The sequence below is a fragment of the Budorcas taxicolor genome, chromosome 16, assembly GCF_023091745.1.
Source record: "Budorcas taxicolor isolate Tak-1 chromosome 16, Takin1.1, whole genome shotgun sequence".
NCBI lineage: Eukaryota > Metazoa > Chordata > Mammalia > Artiodactyla > Bovidae > Budorcas > Budorcas taxicolor.
In genome coordinates this window covers 56,762,886-56,786,671 of record NC_068925.1, presented here as the reverse complement: position 1 = coordinate 56,786,671, position 23,786 = coordinate 56,762,886, and the positions used below count along the sequence as shown (strand labels likewise).

Genomic DNA, 23,786 nt, shown 5'->3' with positions numbered 1-23,786 from the left:
AAATCCTATGGATGGGGAAGCCTAGTGGGCTGCCGTCTATGGGGTTGCACAGAGTCGGACACGACTTAGTGCCTTCACTTTCACTTTTCACTTTCATGCACTGGAGAAGGAAATGGCAACCCACTCCAGTGTTCTTGCCTGGAGAATCCCAGGGAAAGGGGGCCTGGTAGGCTGCTGTCTATGGAGTCGCACAGAGTTGGACACGACTGAAGTGACTTAGCAGCAGCATACATCTATTACATAAAGTCTGGACTTAGCCCCATGGCTATACTCTTTTTGTGCCAGATACAAAATAAAACTACACTTATAATGCATGGTATTCAACATTCATAGAAACCAAAGGAGGATGATAATATTATTTTCACTTTACATTATAGATGAAGAAACTGATTCTTCAATCTCAGGGAACTTCTGCAAGGTCATGTAACTTGAAAGGTATTAACCCACAATTTAAATTCATAGCTGTGCTTTTTATAATCCTTTGAAGGAATGCGGCTTTGAAAGGACAAAGAAGTCTGAGAGAGCTAAATGGGAAGATCAAAAGAGGATTTTTTTTCTTAAGGCAAAATGCCTTGATTGTATTTACAGGACAGGGAGAAGATGCTGAGGAATGACTCTTGAAGCACTGAGGCAAAAATTAATAGAGAACAGGAAAAATCTCTTGGATTTATAAGGAAAAGGTGATTTGGAAGTAAAGAAGGGCTTATTAAAAATAAACTCAAACTCTTATATCAAAGAATCACAAGAAGATAATAGGATATATCTGTCTAGTATTCTACCTTCCTATCATCTGATGTCAAAAGCTCCTTTCTTATAGGAACACCATTTCACTTTTCAGGACGAGTTGATCCAGATCATTACCAGCATAGAGGTGAACTTAAGATCTGGGCCAGGTCTATCAGAACACTTGAACTTCCTGACCTCAATAACCAACTCAAGAATGGCAGACCCCCAAGGGTAGGCCAACCAGAATCCTCCAGGGTTTTTGCCTGTTTGTTTAAGTGCAGGAGCTATAGCAGACCCCCAAGGGCAGGCCAACCAGAATCCTCCAGGGTTTTTGCTTGCTTGTTTGCTTTAAGTGCAGGAGCTATAGCAAAAGATAAACATGATGCCTTCTAAATGAAGCTGTAAAACTTTTCAGATATGAAGCCAGGCCAACTTGCAAACTGCCTACTCTGTGCCCTGCCTTTATAAGTTAAGGCAATAAACTCTAAGCACAACAGAGATACAGAGATGCAGATTTCTGATGACAAAATATGAACTCTGGAATATCAAGTATATCAAAATCATCTCTGCTCTGCACTTCCCAGTTATGTGAGCCAATATATTTCCTTTTAAATTTAAACTACTTTGAGTTCATGTTATGTCACATGTAGCAGAAATATTCCTAAATAATATCATGGCACAAATAGTTTTACTTATATAAGCATATAAAGACACTAGGACGCCTCTGTTTTGTTACCTCGGACTTTGTAGAGTCTTTATGTTCAGGAAAACTAAGAAGCAGCTCTGCTTCTCATTTCTTAAGTTCATTGGTTAAATCTGATCCAAAACTTGTTTTTTTGGGGGGTGGGAACATTACAAGATTTGTAATTTTAAAATCTTATATTATTTTTAAATGTAACACACAGAGAAAAATACATAAAAGTTAAGATTATACTTTATAGAATAAATGATTAAGAAATATAAACAGGTTAGGAGCTAGAATAGTGTTTACTCTTGAAGATCCCTATGTGTCCCCTCCCAGTCATGACTCGCAGTTTCTCCTGGAAGGTCATGATCCTGACTTTAACTGTATTGACTTCATTGGTATTATCTGTACTTTCCATCTACATAGCATCCTAAGAAAACAGAGTTTACTTTTGTCATTATTGAATTATACTAAATGGAATCATACCAAATGATACCAATAATTTGCTTTCTTACTAAATTTCATGCTTGTATGATTCATTTGAGAAGCCTGGTGGGCTACAGCCCATGGGGTCACAAAGAGTAAGACATGACTGAAGTGACTTAGCGTGCATGCAGGCATGTAGTGCAAAACATTTCTTTCATTGCTGTAGAGTTTCCCACAATATGAATATACCACAATTTATCCATTTGACATCTAATTACAATGGTAATATTAGACTATGAGACATTATAATAATGGGCAATTGAGTTGTGTGATCATTATAAACACTGATTCTGTAGTATAAACTGTAATTACAATCCTATTTTAATACATGATTCTAGTGTAAAAGTAGTGAAAATGTTAATTACTCAGTTGTGTCCTACTCTTTGCAACCCCATGGACTTTGTCCTGCCAGGCTCCTCTGTCCATGGAATTCTCCAGGCAAGAATACTTGAGTGGGTAGCCATTTTCTTCTCCAGGGGATCTTCCCAACGCAGGGATCAAACCCAGGTCTCTCACAATGCAGGCAGATTCTTTACCAACTGAGCCACTAGTGTACAAGTTCTTAAATGTGACTAAAGTATATACTAAGAGTGGAATTGACTGGTATGCATATCTTTTTTGTTGTTGTTGTTATGGAAATTGCACAGCCACTTTTATTTTTTTTGTTTTGTTTTGTTTTCTGAATGTTGAGTTTTTTTTTTAATTTTTTTTAATTTTAAAATCTTTAATTCTTACATGTGTTCCCAAACATGAACCCCCCTCCCACCGCCCTCCCCATAACATCTCTGTGGGTCATCCCCATGCACCAGCCCCAAGCATGCTGTATCCTGCGTCAGACATAGACTGGCGATTCAATTCTTACATGATAGTATACATGATAGAATGCCATTCTCCCAAATCATCCCACCCTCTCCCTCTCCCTCTGAGTCCAAAAGTCCGTTATACACAGCTGTGTCTTTTTTCCTGTCTTGCATACAGGGTCGTCATTGCCATCTTTCTAAATTCCATATATATGTGTTAGTATACTGTATTGGTGTTTTTCTTTCTGGCTTACTTCACTCTGTATAATCGGCTCCAGTTTCATCCATCTCATCAGAACTGAATCAAATGAATTCTTTTTAACGGCTGAGTAATACTCCATTGTGTATATGTACCACAGCTTTCTTATCCATTCATCTGCTGAGCATATCCTTATCAGATAAAGCAAAACTGGTTTCCAAAGGAGTTGTACCTAGTTACAGTTTTTGAAAAAATGCAATACATTTAAACATCCTAGCTTATTCCAAAATAATTCTTATTGCAGTTGGAAAGCTTCCATACATATATATATATGTATGGAATATATATATATATAAACACATATACATAATATATATATATACACACATATATACACATATATTCCATATGGAATATATATATATATACACACACACACATACACACAGTGATTTAACCTTAAAAAAGAACATAATCTTCTGAAAGTCTAAAAAAGTATATGTTTGATTAAAAAAAACTTTAAAGCTGCTTGACAATAAATTTGTGAGAGAAATATATTGGTGTTAAAAATTATCCAAAATACTTTATATAGTATTTAGAATAAATGAATATACAAAAGGATATTATTTATTATGCTAATAATACAATGATATTAGTGATAATTATTGCATATTTAACTTTAAAGGCAAACACTATAATGATTACAAGTAATCTGTGCTGTAACAGCTTTTTTGAACTATAAATGATAAGTTTCTTATAATTCCATCAATGGATGTAACAGCATCTATGTGATAAACATTTAATTCCTCCAGTGCTTTACTGCAAGTTACAAAGAATATTATCAAAGCATCTGAAAATTTCCAAGCACCAGGAAAAGATATTTATTTCTTAAAACTATTCATACATGGAAAAACTTTAAAATTCTAAATTTTTGTTCTTAAACCTACTTTCATTTTTGGTCTTTCTTTCCTCTTAGGCAGTGAATGTGAAATATAAATGACCATGGGTGAGGAAGACAGCATCCCAGAAAGAAGCTGCTTCTGACAATGATTAATATGGAGCTGCCAAAGGATATCTGGCAGCAGAAAGAACCCATTGCTTATGCAACTGATAAAAAATTAGTCAGTAAGGCCCTAATAACATATCTCCCTGGAATCCGAGATAGTGTATTTGATGAATTGTTTAAGCTAGACTGTATTCTTCTACCTATTTAAACCATGGGGACAACACGAAATACAGAAAAGGAAAAATTATAGTTAGCTTCTCTTATTCAAATTGGTTAATGGATACATTGGTCTGTCAATGAAATATGCTGATTAATAGAATTATCACATATATTTTCAATAAAATTACATCTAATCTGTTTTTCACTAACATTGATTATCAGTTTATCTTTCCTCCAGGATTCTGAAGGCATTTCTATATTTCCAGTTATTTTTATAAGCAATGACAACAACTGTGTAGTTCTATTAAAGTAGAAAGTGTAGAAACTAGACTAAATTTCTATTCATCTTGTGACACACTTTGGAGGCAATTTTGTTGAATATGTTTACGAGAGCTGACTTTCCATGACCCTTATAATAGAAGAGTAGATAATGTTTAAAAAAAAAATCTGGGTTATTTGAGTTTCTTAGCTATTTGAATCACTCTCTTTTTTTCAGGGAGAAAATATGTCCAAGTAAACATGAACTTAGAGTTAACTAAACTTCTGTTAAGTCTCAGAACAGATTTCCTAAAGTGATATTCTTCTCATTGAGGTTTAATAGATATAATGTGTTTCACAGGGCTAAAATGCTAAACTGTGACATATTCAAAGATTACTTTGTAGAAGACAAAGCTTCACTATCTGTGGCCTGAACATCAGCTTCTCATCAGAGTGATCATGAAAGCTCCTTTTAGAAAAATGATGTTTTGAACCTTGGTGAAAACACCGATCATGGCTTACAGTCTCCAGCCCCTTGTGTAGGGACCTGACTATTCTAGATCTGCTAGGTGGTGTTAGTAATAGAACTAAGGGCCCAAGAATTTATGACTATAAAGTACTTATTATCACAGGAAATCTCAAGAATGTGGTCGTGGAAATGACACAAAAAAGGACAATAAAAGAATATCAAAAGACCATAAATAGATGATAATGCCACAGAGAAAGATATTGAAATCAAAGTTAGAATGAATAATCACAATAGAACAACAGTATGTTATTTTTTTCATTAAAGTCAAATGATCAGAATTAGGACCATGAATCTACTATAATTGTTCTTCATTTTCAGAATGCAAACCATAGAAAAAAATCCTTTTGTTTTAAACTTGGTCCTCTTTGCTGCATCTGACATTATACAATGCTGCTTCTCTGCTGAAAATCAAGAAACTCTTCAAAGATCCCTCTTCCTCATCAGCTCTTTAAATAATTGGCATTCCTGGGTTCTATTCTGTTTTTCTTCTTCTACTTATTTTTCTGAAATGATCTGATCCACTGTCATCATTTCAGCTTTGATTTCTCCCCAGAGTCAGTCTCCAATATACAGCTGGCTGCTGGACAGCTACTCAGATGGCCCTCACATACCCTCCCTTTCCAAATTTAAAACTAAATTCATCATCAACTCCTAACCTTTTTTCTTCCATTCAATCTCAATGGAAGTGTTTTCTACCTCAGCTCAAAACACCATAATTTACCCAGTCGCTTAAGCAATGAAACAAGACATGCTACTTTTGACCCTTCCTTTGTCAATCCATCCATGAAACCTACCAATTTTGCCTCCAGAAAAAATGTTTCATTCTTTCTTTTTCTCTAAGTCTCAATATCTCTCATTTAGACTGATATTTCCTAACTGGTATCTCTGCTATTGCATGCTTCTTTTCAGTTTCATCCTCTATGTGGATATAAGAATTTATCTGAAATGAATATCTGATTGTCATTCCCTTGCTTCAAACTGATTGTGGCTCGTCATTAGGTACAGAACAAAGCCTCTATAAAGCCTACATTTCTTGATATTAAGAAGTCTTTATAATTTGTTCCCTGCCCATGTGACCATTTTTATCTCACATCTCTTTCTCTCCATACACTTTCTACAGCAATGATATAGAAATTGTCATTTCACTGTTCCATTTATATACTGTGCCCTTTGTTTTGCCATACATTTGCTCAGATAGCAATCTCTACTCCTTCTCTTATCCATCTTCTCTCCCCACCGCCCAGCCCCATTTATGTCTTGGCAAAGGTACCACCTCCTCTAGAAAGTCCTTTCTGAAAGCTCTCCTCTCTCCCCTTACTCTCTGCATTGGTTTCACCTAGCACACTGGAAGTCTTCCATAGTGACCATCACAAAAACAATGCAGAGACAGGGAAAGAATTAAAATAATAGGTATGTGCCTACATTACCTGTGCCCCATTCCAGCCCATAAGGCCTTTGAGAACACAAACAATAAATTATTCATATTTGTAATCCCATATCTTAGCCCAGTACTGATAACTGATCCTCAATAAATGTTCTGTCAAATGAAGGTGACTAAGAGGAAAGAGAATGTACAAAAATAAATCACAGAAGAGGTAAAAGACTTTCTTGTCACATTCCTTCATGATGCTCCTGGTCCTGCTCACATTTGGGCAGATACCTGGACTTTCTCAATCCTAGTGGGTTCTAGTTAAAAATAACTCCAAACAGGCAATTTATTCCCTACCAGCCTGCAAAATTAATTCTATTGAGAAACTAACTGTCCTGTTCTTGACATCAGATCTCTTTTATTTTCTCACCAAAAGTACAGGCTTAAAAAGATATGCCATGTGTAATCTCCATCAGGTAAATGGAGACTAAGAAGGGAGGAAAAAAAAAAGCAGAAAATAAAATTAATTTGGCAGTACCATGCCATTTATTACATGGAAAATTACTTACATGCAGCAGCAATACAGCAGCAAGAAAAGACTGTCCTTGACAGTACCCAATGTCTTCATCATAGACAGAGTAGGCCTAGAAAAAGATGAAAGGAAAGAAATATTATAAACATTCACAGATTTTAACCTAAGTGCTAGTTCACATCAAGCTACCACTTGTTCTTATCCCTGGCCTGTCCACCACAATTTCACTGATCCCTCATCTTGAATGTGCAAGCCATTAGCATAGTGGGATCCTTCAGAAAGGCTGCACATTTCCTAAAGCAATTCTAGATGGCCCATTATCCCCAGATTCATCTTTAGAATCTGGAATAAAAAGATGCTCAGAGCATCTAAATTAATTTTTAAAGATACATTATGGTTTATGGTCAGGCAGACAACACTAAGGGAGGCAAGTGCAAAAGGTGGAGGAGGGTAGAAGGGTTCTACAGTTGATGCGGGAATTCTAATGCACTATATGGGGGAACCCTGTAGTACAGATACCATAACCTAATTCTCCCCCCTCAGATCACCCTCTCTAGCCTCTACATGTTCTCTGACTTTGAGGGACACTTACATATCTGTTGCATACTGTTTTTCTTTTCTCAAATAACCCTTCATAATATAAAAACCATTTATGGTTCCAGGGTAATACAAAGGTAGACAGTGTGGGCTATAGCTATAGTTTACTGACCCCTGGTTTAGAACAACAACAACAAAAATAATAATTCAGGTGCTCCCCCATTTATTTTTAAAATACAAACAATCCCAATTGTGCTGTTTAAATCCTGGACATGCACCCCATTCCATGTATCCTACCTATCTGTGGTGCTTCATTTTAGTGAAGGCATCTCCATTTAATGTACTTAATATAATACAATGCACTGTGATTTTATAAGTATAAAAATTCTTTCTGTCCAGGAAAATGGTTATCAAAGATAAAGAGGAACAGTTTATCATATCTCCCATATGCCAAGGGAGGCAGAGTATAAGGACTAGAATTCTTTTTTTTTTTAATTAAAAAATCTTCATTGAAATATAGCTTATACTCAATGAAATGCATACCTTTTAATTTCACAGTTCCTTAAATAAGTTGAGTCATTCATGTAACTCCACATTAAAGAATATTTATATCATTCTAGAATGTCCCTCATGAGTCTCTGAAGTCAAACCACCTCCACCCTAGGCTACCAGTGAGCTGATTTTTTTTCACAATTATTAGCTTTGCATTTTTAGAAGAATTTCATATAAATGAATTAATATATACTCTTTTGTGTCTGACTTCCTTCACTCAGCATGTTTCTGAGAGTCTTCAGTGTTGTTGAATGCATCAGTAAATCATCCACTTTCACTACTGAGTAGTATTCCACTGTATAAATATACCACAATTGGTCTATCCAGTCTCTCACTGATGAACATACGGGTTTTTTCCCCCTAGACTGGGGCCAGTACAAAATAAAGCTGGTTTGTATACACAAGGCTTTTTGCGTACATAGGTTTTCATCTCCCTTGGGTAAATACCAAGGAGTGGAGGTTCAAGGTTCAAATCCTAAGTGTATGTTTAACTTTCTAAGATATTGCCAGATTATTTTGCAAAGTGATTGTTCAGTTATTACCTCCACATCAGCAAAATATAAGAGTACTCATTGCTCACATTCTTGTCAATACTTGATATTGCCAGTCTTTTTCCTTTTATTAATTCCTGTGCTTTTGACTTAAATCTCTCTGATGGCTAATGACACAGAATGTATTATAATGTGTTTTTAGGCAACTGATACACCTTCTTTTGAGGCTATCTCTTTGAGTTCTTGTTCATTTCTTTAATTTGGTTGCTTATCTTGTCATTGTCAATTCATGAAAATTCTTTATACACTGTTGACTGAATCATTATCTAACATCTGTATTACCTATATTTTCTCCCAGTGCATGGTCTGCCTTTTTATTGTTTTAATGGTGCCTTCTGAAGAACTGTTGTTATCTTTTAACCTTCTGCCAATGATGACATTATCACGCCCTCATCTAATGAGAGAAAAATTAGATCACGGAATCATTTCCTAATGAATTTTAAAGAAGCTTTTCTTCATTATAACTAGTTTCCCAAGCTCGGTCTAATTATAAAAACTGAAAGATGGATTACCATCCTTTTACTTATTTAATTTTCTTTGATTTATATAGTTTTATTTATGAGTCCTTATTTGTACTTTTATCCAAAGCTTATGGATCAGGGTGGGTCACTGTGTGTGTGTGTGTGTGTGTGTGTGTGTAGAAGGATTACAGAGAGAAAAGAAAAGGAACAATTAACAAAGAAAGAGGGGAGAGGTTCTAATACTATCCTTATTTAGTGCATCCCTGATGGTTCTCCATTACTTCTTTTTCCATGAACAAGGAACTCTGAGATTTCTTGATAAGACATCATGTCACATATATCATCAAGGCTTCCCTTTCTCATAAAAGACAGTCTAAGCTGAGGATTCCTTAAAACTGGGGATTTCTAAAGCCAATCATGCTTCATCAGCCCTGACATAATTTTGACAAATGTGTGATCCATCTTTATATATTTAACAGTTACCGAGAAGTGTGCTATGTACATGCACAATTTGCTATGTACATGCACATGTTACAAGAGAAGTCCAACATAAAACAAAGGTCCACAGTCCACCAGAGGAGGAGTGAATTCATTGAGACCCCACAAACTGTTCTCTGACTGGAGAGCTGAGGATAAAAGTACATATCAGCAGTGTATCAATCTTACTTTCTAATTGTGTTATGGCTTCAGATTAGGTTAGCAACAAAAATGACTTTTCAGAGGCCACCTACTAAATCGATTTTATGATTCACAGTTTGAAAAACACAGTGTTCTAGTACGTTCTTTCCCTTGGAGTTCTTCCCAGCAACTTTGGGTTTAGTCTAAGCCTTCTCTAACTGAGCTGAACCAAATCCGTTCCCTCCATTTGAAACTTGCCTCTCTTCCGTGCCATACCTCCTTGTCCCACTCCTCACTCTAACTGCTTCCCTGGCCAGATGCCTGCTCAAACTGACTTTCAGAAACCAACTGAACAGCACTACTATAATGGAGAAGGAATTGAACCAACCTTCCCTCTGGTAACAAATTTAATCTATATACAGACAAAATACATAAAATAATTACCTGAAAGCACTGAGCAAAAAGCAGGAGGAAGAAACTGGAGGGGAGAATAAACTTGGAAGAAAGTAATGACACTAGGTAAAATTCTCATTCTTTATGGACAGGGAGGCCTGGCGTGCTGCGATTCACGGGGTCGCAAAGAGTCGGACACGACTGAGTGACTGAACTGAACTGATGGCTTTTGTTGGAGGCCATGTGCCAGTGGTGCCACAATGGAAGGATAAAACTTGGATATTAAACTATAGACTTACTGGCTTAAAGAATCAGAGAACAGACTAGGATGACTGTAACAGCTAGAAAGCAAGAGTAGAAATGCCAGGGGAAAAGTAACAGAAGAGAAGCCTTTACTACACCTAGTGTAAAGTACAATATCCAAGACAACATAAAACTGATATAAGTATAGACAAATAAATAAAATAGAATAAGAAGTCTAGATGTAGAGCCACCCCCATATAGTCATTTTATTGCAACAAGGTTACCAAGATAACAGTGAGGAAAGGAGAAATTTTTACATATGTAAAAATGTAAATCTACAGAAATTGTTTCAACAAATGTGCTCAAACAATTGGAATTCATATGGGGGAAATTAATGAACCTTTATCCCTAACTTTATTTCATATGAAAAAATTAATTCTAGATATACCATACTCCTAAATATAAAGTAAAATTATAAAGCTACTCAGGGAAAAGAAAGAACATCTTCGTAACTTGGTAAAGGCAAAGGTTTCTTAGCCAGGGCACAGAAGTTATTGACTATTAAAAAAATAAATGGATACAATAGACATTAGCAAAATTTAGAAAATGAAAAGCAGAGACATGACTCTGCTGACAAAGGTCCGTACAGTCAAGGTTATTGTCTTTCCAGTGGTCACATATGGTTGTGAAAGCTGGACCAAAAAGAAGCAGAATGCTAAAGAATTGATGCCTTTGAACTGTGGTGCTGGAGAAAACTCCTGAAAGTCCCTTGGACAGCAAGGAGATCAAACCAGTCAGTCTTAAGGGAGATCAACCCTGAATATTCACTGGAAGGACTAAAGCTAAAGCTCTAGGATTTTGTTCATCTGATGAGAACAGATGACTCACTGGAAAAGTCCCTGATGCTGGGAAAGATTAAAGGCAGAAGAAGAGGGTGTCAGAGGATGAGATGGCTGGATGGCATCACTGGTGCAATCAACATGAACTTGGGCAAACTTCAGGAGATGATGAGGGGCAGGGAGGCCTGGTGTGCTGCAGTCCATGGGGTTGCAAAGAGTGGACATGACTGGGTGACTGAACAACAACAACAGCACTGATAAAAAGATACCATTAAGAAAACAATTACACTACAGACTGGGAAAATATTTGCAAATGTATCTAAACAAAGTCTTGAACAGAATATATAAAGAACTCCTCTAACTTGATATCAAAAACCCAATCAAAAAATGTACTGAAGATCTGAAAAGATACATCACAGAGAAATATCCTGAATGGTCATTGGGAACATACCCAAGTGGAGAGGAGATGAAAATGGAGGCTTCTCACCTCTCCCACGAACACATCAAAAAATACACCTATACGTGGAACAGTTCTTACTGAAAACTAACTGGAGATTGGTAGAAAGACTACTGTACAACCAAGACTGTAAGAAAGACCCACACTGAATCAAGGAGGAAGGGAAGAGAAGTGATCAGACCTGTGCCCCTGGGAGCAGACTCAGAGGAAAATGGAAATTATACAGGAAAGAGATCCTCCCAGGGAGTGAATGGTTTGAGCCACATACTGGTGCCCCAACCTTGGGGACCAACACAGGGAAGATGAGCCCAGTGGCTGGTTGGAGGGACAACGGGGCCAACTGGAGGGCTGTGTGAAGACTGGACTCCACTTGTGAGAAGCATGCACACACTTGCTTGCTCCTGAAGCAGGACTCAGAGTATGGTTTGTAAACTGCATGAGAGGCTGGCCAGCTTCCTGAAGGCCACTCCAGAGCCTGCTCCAGTGCTTCAGAAGCCTTCTGGGTCTCAGACCACAACCAGACTGCCACAGCCCAAGGCCTGACCTACCCCAAATGCCTAAACCAGCACCTTTAATACTCTAAGATACTTTAAAGTATTAAGATGGATTAATTAATTGAATCTAAGAGTAGTTGGATAGAGACATCTGATAAAAGAGGTAACAAAATATTAATTATAGAATCTAGGTGATAGATTTATGGATGTTCACTGTACAATTCTTTGAACTTTTCTGTGTATTTGAAAATACTTTCTAACTTTTGCGGGGAAAATGTTGTTCCTATACTCTCTTCATTCTGATCTGGACTACAGACTACTCTTCTGGCTGGGGTCCCAAGGGAATTTTATATATTCAGTCAGCAAGTCACTACTTACTATCTTATTATATAATCAAACATTGTGCTGAGGTAGACACAAGGATGAAAATATATGGTCCATGTTCCTCAGTTCAGAATGTTATAGAAGAACTCAGCACATACAATGAGAAAGTACACAGTGAGATGAGTTCCAACCAGAGGGAAAGGGTGCATAACCAAGCCATAGTGCACGAAATGGAGATAAAGGCAAGGGAAGCATTTCAGACAAGGTGCTACTGTCTTAGTCATAAAGAAGAGGATGTGACCAGAATTGCTGCAAGCTTGGCCTCACATTCTTGAAGGAAGAATACTGAGATTCTTCAGGCATGCTGCATGGTCAAAGGCAGACGATGTCAGACACTGTACTAACACTGTCCCACATTTTCAATCAATCCTCACAAAACCTGTGAGATGACAAAAGTGATATTGAGAGAGGGTAATTAACCTGGGCAAGGTCAAACAATTAGAGCCAGGATTTGAACCCAAATCTTCTCAAATATAGAGCCTATATACATTACACCTTTGTTATATCACTGCTAGAGACTGTGTTCTCTCAGAGTTCATATGTTGAATCCCCAAGTAATGGTTATTTCAAGGTGGGGCCATTCAGAGTTGATTAGGTCCCAAGGCAGAGCTCTCATGAATGGTATTACTGTTCTTATGAAGAAGATTCAAGCGCACTCCCTCACCTCTCCTGCCACTTGTGGACACAGCAAGGAGGTGGCCATCTATGAACCAGGAAGTGAGTCCTCACCAGACACTGAAAACTGCCAGCACTGTGGCCAACACTTCCCCGCCTCAAGGACTCTGAGTAGTAAATGTCTGTTGTTTAAGCCCCTCGGTGAGTGGTGTTAGACTGTGAGCAGAACTATTCTTTTTAGACGTTTCTGTGTTTGGATCCATGTTAAGAAAAGAGGGTCCATCTTCTGATTTGCCTTGGGGTTCAACAGACATGGAAAATCACATTGCATACTCTCAAGAAGAAAGAAAAGAGACGGTCTGATCAAGGACAGCTTAATATTTTTCAGTCCATAACTTCTGGGTTTAGGGAAGGATAGGTTTTAACTTCTTTATGTAATATGCATGTTTATTAACATACTGACTACAAGCTAAAACTTAGACATGAAAACATAGATAGCTGTTAAAGCTTAATCATGGTGGTGCTAACACGTACATATAATTTAAGTTCTCCTTATTAAAATCAGTATGGTGGGGGAAGGAGAGGTTGGGAAAAATTGAGAGAGTAGCATTGGAATATATATGCTATCATGTGTGAAATAGCTAGCTAGTGGGAAGTTGCTGTATAACACAAGGAGCTCAGACTGGTGCTCAGTGATGACCTAGAGGAATGGGATGGGGGAGTGGAGTGGGAGAGAGGCTCAAGAGGAAGGAGATGTATATATACTTATGGCTGTTTCACACTAGGGTATGGCAGAAACCAACACAACATTTTAAAGTTAATTATCCTCCAATTAAAAATAAATTCTTAAAAATTAATAGAAAAAAATTAATATGGAAAGTTTTTTTTGGAAAGTTTTTAGTCTTAGAGCTAGACTGTCTAAAGCCTTATCGACAACCTGTTTCTCCCCAAACACTCTCACTCACATGTCTTTATCAGACTGATACAGAAAATATAGAATGGTGTTTCTCTTTTGTCTCAGAAATGTGCAACATACTGCACTATTTTATCAAACAATCACACTTACAGATAGATAAAGATGAAGGAAATTCAGACTCATGGGAAGAATGAAATCAGAAGATGCTCTTTAACAAAACAGAAAGGCTGCTATGTGGGCATGCAAAAAGGAATTAAACTTCTAAAACAGAGTCTCATTCAGCTTCTTGATACTACTAAAGTAATGATGTAGTTGCTGACTTATTGGCTATCAATAGACTAGTTAAGTTTATTGGTTTTAACCATGACATGTTAAGTGTTTCTTTAAACTCTAACCTAAATATTGAATTGTCTCACAATTTAATATAGCTCTGAGAACAGGAAATACTAATTTAGATTTCCCTACTTTAATAGGAGCTTGACATTTATGTAAAGCAATTTTTCATTTATTAATATTAGATGAACTGTGAAGTCTATCACTACAATGAACTTCTGCCAACATGAGACGAAAACAAACAGATAAACAAATCAGCCTTTGAATTATTGCTCAGTAGACCTTAAATGAGTATGCTAGGGAGAAAAATCCAAACATAAAATATGTAGAATAAATTCACTTACAAACTAAAAAGAGATCTGATCTCACACAATCTGAGAGACAAAAAAAGAGATACCAAAGAAGTACTATTTTAAGTAATGCTACAATAAGCTAAATGAAAAGAGGTCACAAAGTGACAAGAATCATTAAAACACATGGTTGTCTAAAAGTAGAATAACATTTAAAGAAAAGATTACTTAATATAGCACAAGAATATAAATGGCTTTTCAAATAATTCTTATCATTAATTTTTCTAACAAATAACCAGTAATATTTATTAATAACTACCATTTTTCCAGATATTTGTGTTGCAGTGCTTAGATGCTCAGTCATATCCAACTCTTTGCAACCTCATGGACTGCAGCCTACCAGGCTCCTCTGTCCATGGGGATTCTCCAAGCAAGAATAGTGGAGTGGGTTGCCATACCCTCCTCCACGGGGTCTTCCCAACCCAGGGATTGAACCCAGGTCTCCCACATGGCAGGCAGATTTTTTACCATCTGAGCTACCAGGGAAGTCCAAGGACACTGGAGTGGGTAGCCTATCCCTTCTCCAGGGGACCTTCTCAACCCAGGAATTGAACTGGGGTCTCCTGTATTGCAGGAGGATTCTTTACCAGCTAAGCTACCTGGGATATGTAAGCAATTTATTTAACCCTTACAACAACCCTCTGAGTTAAGCACTTTTAATATTCCCATTTTATAGAAGAAAAAACTGAGGGAAAGTAAAAGTAAACAACTTGTGCAAGGTCACCCAGTTAGTAAGCAGTAGGCCAGAAATGAAACTCAGGCAGCTCCAGTCTTCAAACTAAGACCTGGCTTCAGAGCCCAAGGCCTTAGCTACTGTCAGTATACAATCTCTAGATCTCAATGACTGTTGACGTATGTGGTACAGTTTATGTGAGCAAAACAAAGACCTAATGATAAAACATAAATTTTTTTTTTGCTATGTAATCAATGAATGTTCAGAAGCAAATCACAGAGAGAGCTTCAGCTAAAGAAGAATGTTAACACAAAGTTTAGGACCGTGGTTGACTTTGGTGAGGGAACACTGAATCTGAGAAGAGCACCTGGGAATATTCAAAGATACTGATAATGATATATTTCCTAAATTGTATGTACAGGGATGCTGCTTCTATTATTGATTTTTTTCCAAATCATAAATACAAATTATGTTTACTCATTTGAATGTATGATACATTTCATAATTTTTAAAATTTGAATATATTTTCAAATATTTCATAATTTTAAAAAATTGATAAATTTTAAAAATGACGTTTCATAATTTTAAAAATTTAATTAAAGTTTTTAAAAATGACGTATTAGTAACATTCCATTTCACTGAATGGAACACAGCACTGGTTTATGTTAAGATTTCAATTTGGGTGACATCTCTAGAATATAAATTTATGAAAGACACACACTGAGCTGGAGTTTAATATAATGATTCAAATAGTAAAACAAACAACTAATGAAAGCTGCTTTTCTCGGAGAAAACTGTACATGTATGGCTGATTCTCATCACTTACCCTAGTTATGCTCCATGAAGTTTCTTCAAATACTGAATCAAGCAGATACTCAATTCCTATCCCTAGGGGATACAGTGTCTTAGGCTTCTGCAAGCCTCTGGTCACAACACTTTCAGCAACTGATCAATATACAGCCTTGTGTTACATGTGTTTCTACTTAAATACACCTTTTAAAATATTTATTGACTCATTAATGCTGAAATCACAGCCAACAGTGTTTTGCTCACGCCTGAATGAAGTTGATCTAACACACGTATTTCCTCCACAAGGCACATCACAGCCTCTGATGCTTAGCAAAACAGGTAGCACTTCAGCACAACACATGGGGAACACTTCAAAGAGCAAAATCACCAACAAAACCACCAAAAGCACAAAAATGAGGTACTAACTACACTGCAAAAAAGACACTGGTGTGTAGTATGAAAGGTGAAACAAGAAGGCCGAGCATTACCTAGTTGCATCTGAACTTGGCAGGTACTCACTCATCAAGCAACTCAGACATTGTCCACAGGCACAGCAGTGAATGACCACAAAAGCACCGAAAGTATGAATTTTGACATTACAAACAAATCGTATCAAGTAGGTGAATCTGAAAATATGGAATCTATGAATAATGAGGATCGACTCTGTGTATGCACGTATTGATAACTATATTTACCCATGTCTACATATCTTCTTGAAGTTGCATATCTTTTGGGGCACACACACACATAAACACACAGGCATATCCAAAATTAAGTTGAACTTGTTTATTTCTAAATAAGTCTACAAAAAGTTAATCAATACAAAGCATTTTTAATTAATAAAACCAATATTGTTATTGATTGGAATAATATATTATTAGTTTTATTAAGGACCACAAACATTAGAATAATCAAGTAAATGAAAACAATGTGAATGTAGCCCACATATAATTTGAAGTTTTAAAATTTGATTATAAATCAATATTTTATTAAAAATTTTCAGTTCTCAATTTCCTGATCATATTCCTTTTCACACAAACCTTTAGAATATTATCACTGACATATTTTTATTTATTTCTTTACTACTCAATACCAGTAGTCCACAGTAATGAACCACTCATTAACCACTATTTTCTGTGAAACTCAGCAAGTGTTTTACCATGAATGCAATACAGTTAGGTTATCAGATTAGCTGGAATCATTAAATTAGTGCCTAACTACAGTGACCAGGACAATAACTCTAAAATCATTGATTGCTGGGTTAGAAAAAGCTTAATCAAAAGTTTTCTACTAGTGGATCTGAATGCCAAATACTTCAAATTTCAGCTCTGCCATTTACCAGAATTATTTCAATTCCCTAAGTTTCAATTCTTTTGAGGCAACAAATATTTATTGAGCGTCTACTATGTGAAAGGGTGATCTAAGCAGTGAACAAAAAGGCCAAAAATCATTGCTCTCATAAAATAAGCCTTCTCAGCGGAAAAATCTAACAGCCTAAATAAATAAATACCATCATAGAAACAAAGATACCCACACGTATGTTTGAACTTATTAAGCACAGTGGGAAAAAATAAAGCAGGGAAAAAGGCTACGAAGTGCTGAGTCAAGAGGAGATTGCAATTTTAAGCCAGGTCATTAGGGCAAGCCATACCGAGAAAGTTAACACTGGTGCAAGAAGTCGAGAGAGGTCAAACAGCAAGCCACAAAGATCTCTGGGAGAAGACTGTTCCAAGCAGAGGGGATAGCCAATGTAAGGACTCCAGTGTGTGAGCAAAGCTGGCATGTATGGCTGGGGCAAAATGCATGATGGAAAGAGTACTAATACATGATTCACAGCCCTGTAAACCACTATAAAGACTGGTTTTTACAATGAATAGTATAGAAAGCCACTGGAAGCAGAAAGATCAGGTAAATAATTATAGCTTAGACCAGTGTTGCTGAAGTGGAGATAGTGATTAGACAGTCAGGTCCTGCGTATATTCTGAAGACAGAGCCAAAAAGGCTTTCTAAAGGACAGGTGTGTGGTATCGGGAAAGGAAGTCATGCACGGCCTGTTGACCTTTGCATGGCTGTAAAAGCACCATAGGCCTGGAACGTTTCCACACGTGGAAATAAGGAGCCCTCACAGCTTGTGCTGAGCTTACTGTCTTGTTTGGGAGTATCTTTTCCTTTTCTAGCTTGATGTGTACTTCATTGTCCTGCTGAAGTGTGTGTGTGTCATATGGCACCTGACCAACCCCACCATTATTATCTACAGTCTCAGTGAAGACGGAACATGGCCCATCCCTGCAGCACAGACCATCTCCCTGCAACAGTACAGCTGGGACTCGCTCACCACAAGGGGCTGACGCTCGCTGCTGAAGCTGATTTTGCTCTCTCTTTTCTCTGAGAGTAATGCATTGCTCCTTCCAATGCCTGTGTGAGTCATATCTTTCTTAGTAACCCCAACATCTGCAAACCACACAGTGGGTTGACATCCTGGGGCTGCTGCCCCTGATGGGTAGGGAATGGTTGCTACTTTTTAACAAGTAGTGTAAGAGAAAGAAAGGAGAGTCAAGGATGATTCAAGGTTTCTAGCTGAGTACCTGGAGTTACTACTAAATGAGACAGAAAAGACCTGGAGTTACTACTAAATGAGACAGAAAAGACTGTGATGATTCTTTCTGATTTGGAATACATTTGTTTTCTGACCAGACCATTTTCAGAGCAGTGATACAGGTGAAATCCTCACTGATACAAGTTTATGGCAGAGATGGAGAAGAAGAATTGGTTACTGCCAAGTACAGACAAATCTTCTGAGGACTTTTGTGATAAAGTGGAATAGATGTTTTCATCTATAACACAAAGGTAAATATAGAAACCATATTAAGTTTACTTGAGAATTAAACAGAGTGCTGAGTACATAGTGAAGTGCTGAATAAATGGTAGCAATGACAAGCTGACATCAAGAAAGATTATTATGCCCTTTTCCCAAATATCTCATTTGAGCCATCTTCAAAATGAATGCGAAGCTATCTGAAAGGGGTCTTACTCACTACTAAAATTCTTATGGATTCTTAGGTTCACTGACTTCTTGAGAATCATCAGTTTTCTATAGATGCCCCCCTCAAAAAACTCACAAGTTTGTTCAGATATGTAAGTTGTACCTTTTTTTTTTTCACTCTTTGAAGCCAGATATTCCAATGTAACTCTAATATGTCTTCATAAACTCTCACAAGTAAAACTCAGGAAAGACAGAAAGGATAATAAAATTCATCTGTAAAACATCATTATTCTACCCATTTCCTTCCTGATGCCATTAGGGAGAGAAAGACACAGAGAAGGGTAAGCTGGCATGGAATATCAGACCCTAACCAGGATTTCTGGGCTCCAAAATCACTACACATGGTGACTGCAGCCATGAAATTAAAAGACACTTACTCCTTGGAAGGAAAGTTATGACCAACCTAGATAGCATATTGAAAAGCAGAGACATTACTTTGCCAAAAAAGGTCCGTCTAGTCAAGGCTATGGTTTTTCCAGTGGTCACGTATGGATGTGAGAGTTGGACTGTAAGAAAGCTGAGCACCGAAGAATTGATGCTTTTGAATTGTGGTGTTGGAGAAGACTCTTGAGAGTCCCTTGGTCTGCAAGGAGATCCAATCAGTCTATCCTAAAGGAGATCAGTCCTGGGTGTTCATTGGAAGGACTGATGCTAAAGCTGAAACTCCAGTACTTTGGCCACCTCATGTGAAGAGTTGACTCATTGGAAAAGACCCTGATGCTGGGAAGGATTTGGGGCAGGAGGAGAAGGGGACGACAGAGGATGAGATGGCTGGATGGCATCACCAACTCGATGGACATGAGTTTGAGTGAACTCCGGGAATTGGTGATGGACACAGAGGCCTGGCGTGCTGCAATTCATGGGGTAGCAAAGAGTCGGACATGACTGAGTGACTGAACTGAACTGAACCAGGATGACAAGACCATCCATGTGGGAAGTAGTGGCTGACAAAGTGAGTACATGTGGGGTGACATTCTGGCACAGGCATTAGAGCCTGACCATGGTAAAGAGGCTCTCTGTGTAAGAGAGAAGTGACAACAGCAAGGGGAGATTGGTCACACACAGCAATGTTGATCTAATGGATTAATATTTTAAGGATAATGGGAGCTGGGTTTCTCACTGTCAGAGAAGGGAATTACAAATGCAGGACACTAGAATTAATCCTCTGGTGTTGGACTGAAGTTGGTTTTCAACACATATAAACCGATATAAAAACAAATGTGGGCAGTATACATCAGCAAAAAAAAAAAAAAAAAAAAAAGGCAAAGTAAGCATCTCCAAAAAGGCGCTTCTCCTTAACAACAAGAAAAATGGCAGAAACTGTTCTGATCAACTTTTTCAGAGCTCTGGATATTGGACAAAGGTTTGCAGCAGCCTGAGGGACATTTATTCCAGAAAAGCAACTGAATTTTGGTAAGAGCGAGGAACTCTGTGACATTTTTAACTTGCCATAATCCACCCTCTGCTCCGTAGCAACATGACGACCTTGAAAACTAACAGCTTGCATTCTGCAAACAAGCAGCCTAGCAGCCACCAGAGGGAGCAAAATGGGACTAGAACTTCCTGTAAAGACCCACTCCCAGAAAATTATCATTATTTGACCTGTCTATTGATTCCCCAAAGAGTCTACCTGCAAGGTTCACTCAGGAGGAAAGCCTTTTCCCTAGGGGCATTTGTCAAAAACAATTACAGACAAGTTAAACATGGCCACTGCCTAAGGTGATAGATGAAAGTTGGAAAAGACAAGAGACTGATCAAAAGGCTTAAAGACAAAGCTTGGAAACAAGATGTCCATAAGGGTTATGAAAGATTCAGATATATTTTTAAGAGTTTATAGGGCCATACCTATGAGTAAGGTTTTAGAGATGCCCAGAGCTTTATGTATGCTTTAGGAAAGGCCTGAGACAGTTTTAAAATCTCGCCTCTGGTTATCCGTGAGATTCTGCACAAGTAGAAAGTCAACTGACTGATTAAGTACTGAAGACATACCTAAACACATACACACGGCCCCATGGCAAAGACTGAGAAACTTATGGTTACAGGCATTTAAGGAAATCTCTGTCTGAATACTAGCTAATCACCAAGTGGAGACTTCAGTGGCCACAAATGACAAAACATACAGACTTCACCGAATTAATGCATAAAAGTTACCAACCAAACTACATTAACAAACAATAAAAGCTGGCAAACCCATAGAGACAGAAAGTTCAAAGACTGTCAAGGACTGACAGCAGAGATGATGAGGAGAGACTTGTAATGGATACAGGATTATTTTTTGGAGTGATGGAAACGCTCTAGAATCAAATAGTGGTGATTTTTTTCATAACCTCTTAAATATACTAAAAACCACTGACTTGGTTCACTTATTCAAAGGGGTGAATTTTATGGGATGTGAATTATATCTCAATAAAAATGTATGTTTGTGTGCATACACATGCTTATATATGTCTATATGTGTATTTATATTTCCCAGCCCTGCTCACTGTGGTGACTTGTGAGAAATGACATCCCAAAGCAATGAATACACCTAGCAGATCTTGGTTTCTTACCATTTTTGAAAAAAGAAAACAGAGCTCCTTGGAGAAATGGCTAACTGTAGAACTAGGGCAGAGAAAAAAGTCTTGGGACATCTTTCTGAAGCAGAAAGAAAGGCAATGCTCTAAGAATGACGGAGTACATCTATCACTTGAAGGTCTTAGAAGTCTCCTGCTGTCTAATTGGGGACAATCTGAGCACCAAAACAAATAATGCAAGTGAGGGAACATAATCCCCTGAATAAAATGAAGATTCACGAGTCCAGGTGACTACAGTAAGTAATAAATAAATGGGAAGTCTGATAAGGAATGAGATATTTACATAGCTACAAATTGTGTCACACAAAATAATTATCAATTACAAAGTCAAAAAGAGTAACTTCATATCAGAGAAGCCTGGTAAACAGTATCTTATTTATACAATCAAGGTAAAAATGGGGGAAGCACCCAAATCTGTGCTACTTGGGAGAAAGACGTTAGAGCAGAGAATTCCTTCTGTGTTGTTTCTGCCCAAAACGTATAACCTAAATCTAACCATGAGGAAAAAACAGGCAAATGAAATTGAGGGACATTCTAAAAAATGACTGGTCTGTAATCTTCAGGTCAATAAAGTGAAGGAAAGAGTGAGAAGTTATTCTAGACAGAAGGAAATCAAGAAAGAGGATAATTGAAGGAAATACGTGATTGTAAACTAGATTCCTTCTCTATATAGGATAATATTTAAATAATTAGTGAAACCTTAATAAAGACTAAGGCTTAAGTGGCAGGAATACAGCAATGTTTGCTTTACTGATTTGGATGCTGTATTTAAGTCATGTGGGAGAATATTCTTGCTTGTTAGAAAACATCCTAATGTATTTGGAAGTGATGTCGCATCATGTGGGAGAATCACTCTCAAACAGTACAAGAAAATAAAATTTTGTACCTGTAACTTTCTTCTAAGTTTGAGATTGTTTAAAAAATATAGAGAAATATGGAAATAAGCATACATATATATAAATAAATTTGACAGGATCATTTTTGCCTTAATTCTAATAATAAAAACTTGGAGCTTAAAAAAAGATTATTAAGCTTTTCCTATATGCTGATAAAAAGGGAATATCAACATAAGCTCTAAAAATAGATTCAGTGATATGAAATCATCTAAACATGATGACAATAAATGTAGAAGGCTAGATGTCTCACAAATATTCACTAACAAAGCAATTTTCTTATCTAACATAGCTGGCAAGATTCCTAGATTTAAGTTTCCTTTTATATAACACTTTAAAAAAAGCCCCTGGCAACAATTTAAAAGTGAACTGACATACCCTTTTGTTTTTAAGGAAATGTAAAGTAACTGCCATATCCTTAAAAAAATGTTTTATGTCCTTGTTATAAGAAACTACTGTGTGATTATGGTAAATTACTCGGAGGGTTTATACTCTTGATTTTTAAAAAATGGAACATAAAGGGCATCAAAAGGAGGAAGGAACTCTACAAAATAAAGAAAAGCAGCAGCCACGTTCTAAAGAAGTTTAACCTGAATAGTCGTTATGAATAAAATTGCAGAAGGAAATGGTAGAAATAGAGAGCTTTTTCAGAGTCTATGTACATTAAATTTTCATCTGAAATATCAGTGTGGTGACCATGAAAATGCACTTCTCAGATCTCCAACATCAGGGAACATACTGACCAAGGGTCCCAAGCGGTTGCAGCAATATCACACTTGCCATGGGCTGCTCCCAATTAGTGACTGAGCACAGCAAGAACCCAAAGGCAGACCAGCTTCTGGAAATAGTGGGCGCTCACAGGCCACCCCAGTGGCTTTGCCAAACTTTCCTTAAAAGTGCACTACATCCAAGACACTTCCATCTGACCCTCTTCCCTTCCTCTCTTCTTTCGGGGTCAGACCAGCATGGCTCACCCAGCTTCCTTCCCATTTTCTCTTACAAACACTTCCCCTAATACATTTTTTACACATTTAATCCTGTCTGGATGATAGGCTTCCTACAGAACATGGAATAACACAGTCAGTTGCATTAAGTCAAGACTGATGAGTCAACTATATTAATACCGGATAACCAGTACTGACTGCACTCAGCAAGCAGGGACAAAGAAAAAGAAAATGTCAGAGACAGCCTCTTCCCTCCAAGACTGAACACACTGCAGAAAAGACGTAAATGAAACTAATCAGATAATGTTCAAAATATAATCCATAATAACCTAAATTGTGCAAGAGTATTTTTAATCTCTAAATCACTGTGGGTAGAAGT

General features: G+C 37.3%; 1 protein-coding gene across 1 annotated transcript in view; it reads right to left on the bottom strand.

The window, feature by feature from the left end:
• The window catches only part of RABGAP1L (RAB GTPase activating protein 1 like), a 718,011-nt gene that overhangs the window by 278,495 nt on the left and 415,730 nt on the right, over window positions 1–23,786 (bottom strand). Inside the window, exon 15 of the mRNA XM_052653672.1 lies at window positions 6,787–6,861. Coding sequence (XP_052509632.1) covers window positions 6,787–6,861 — 75 coding nt within the window. The remainder of the gene's footprint in view (window positions 1–6,786; window positions 6,862–23,786) is intronic.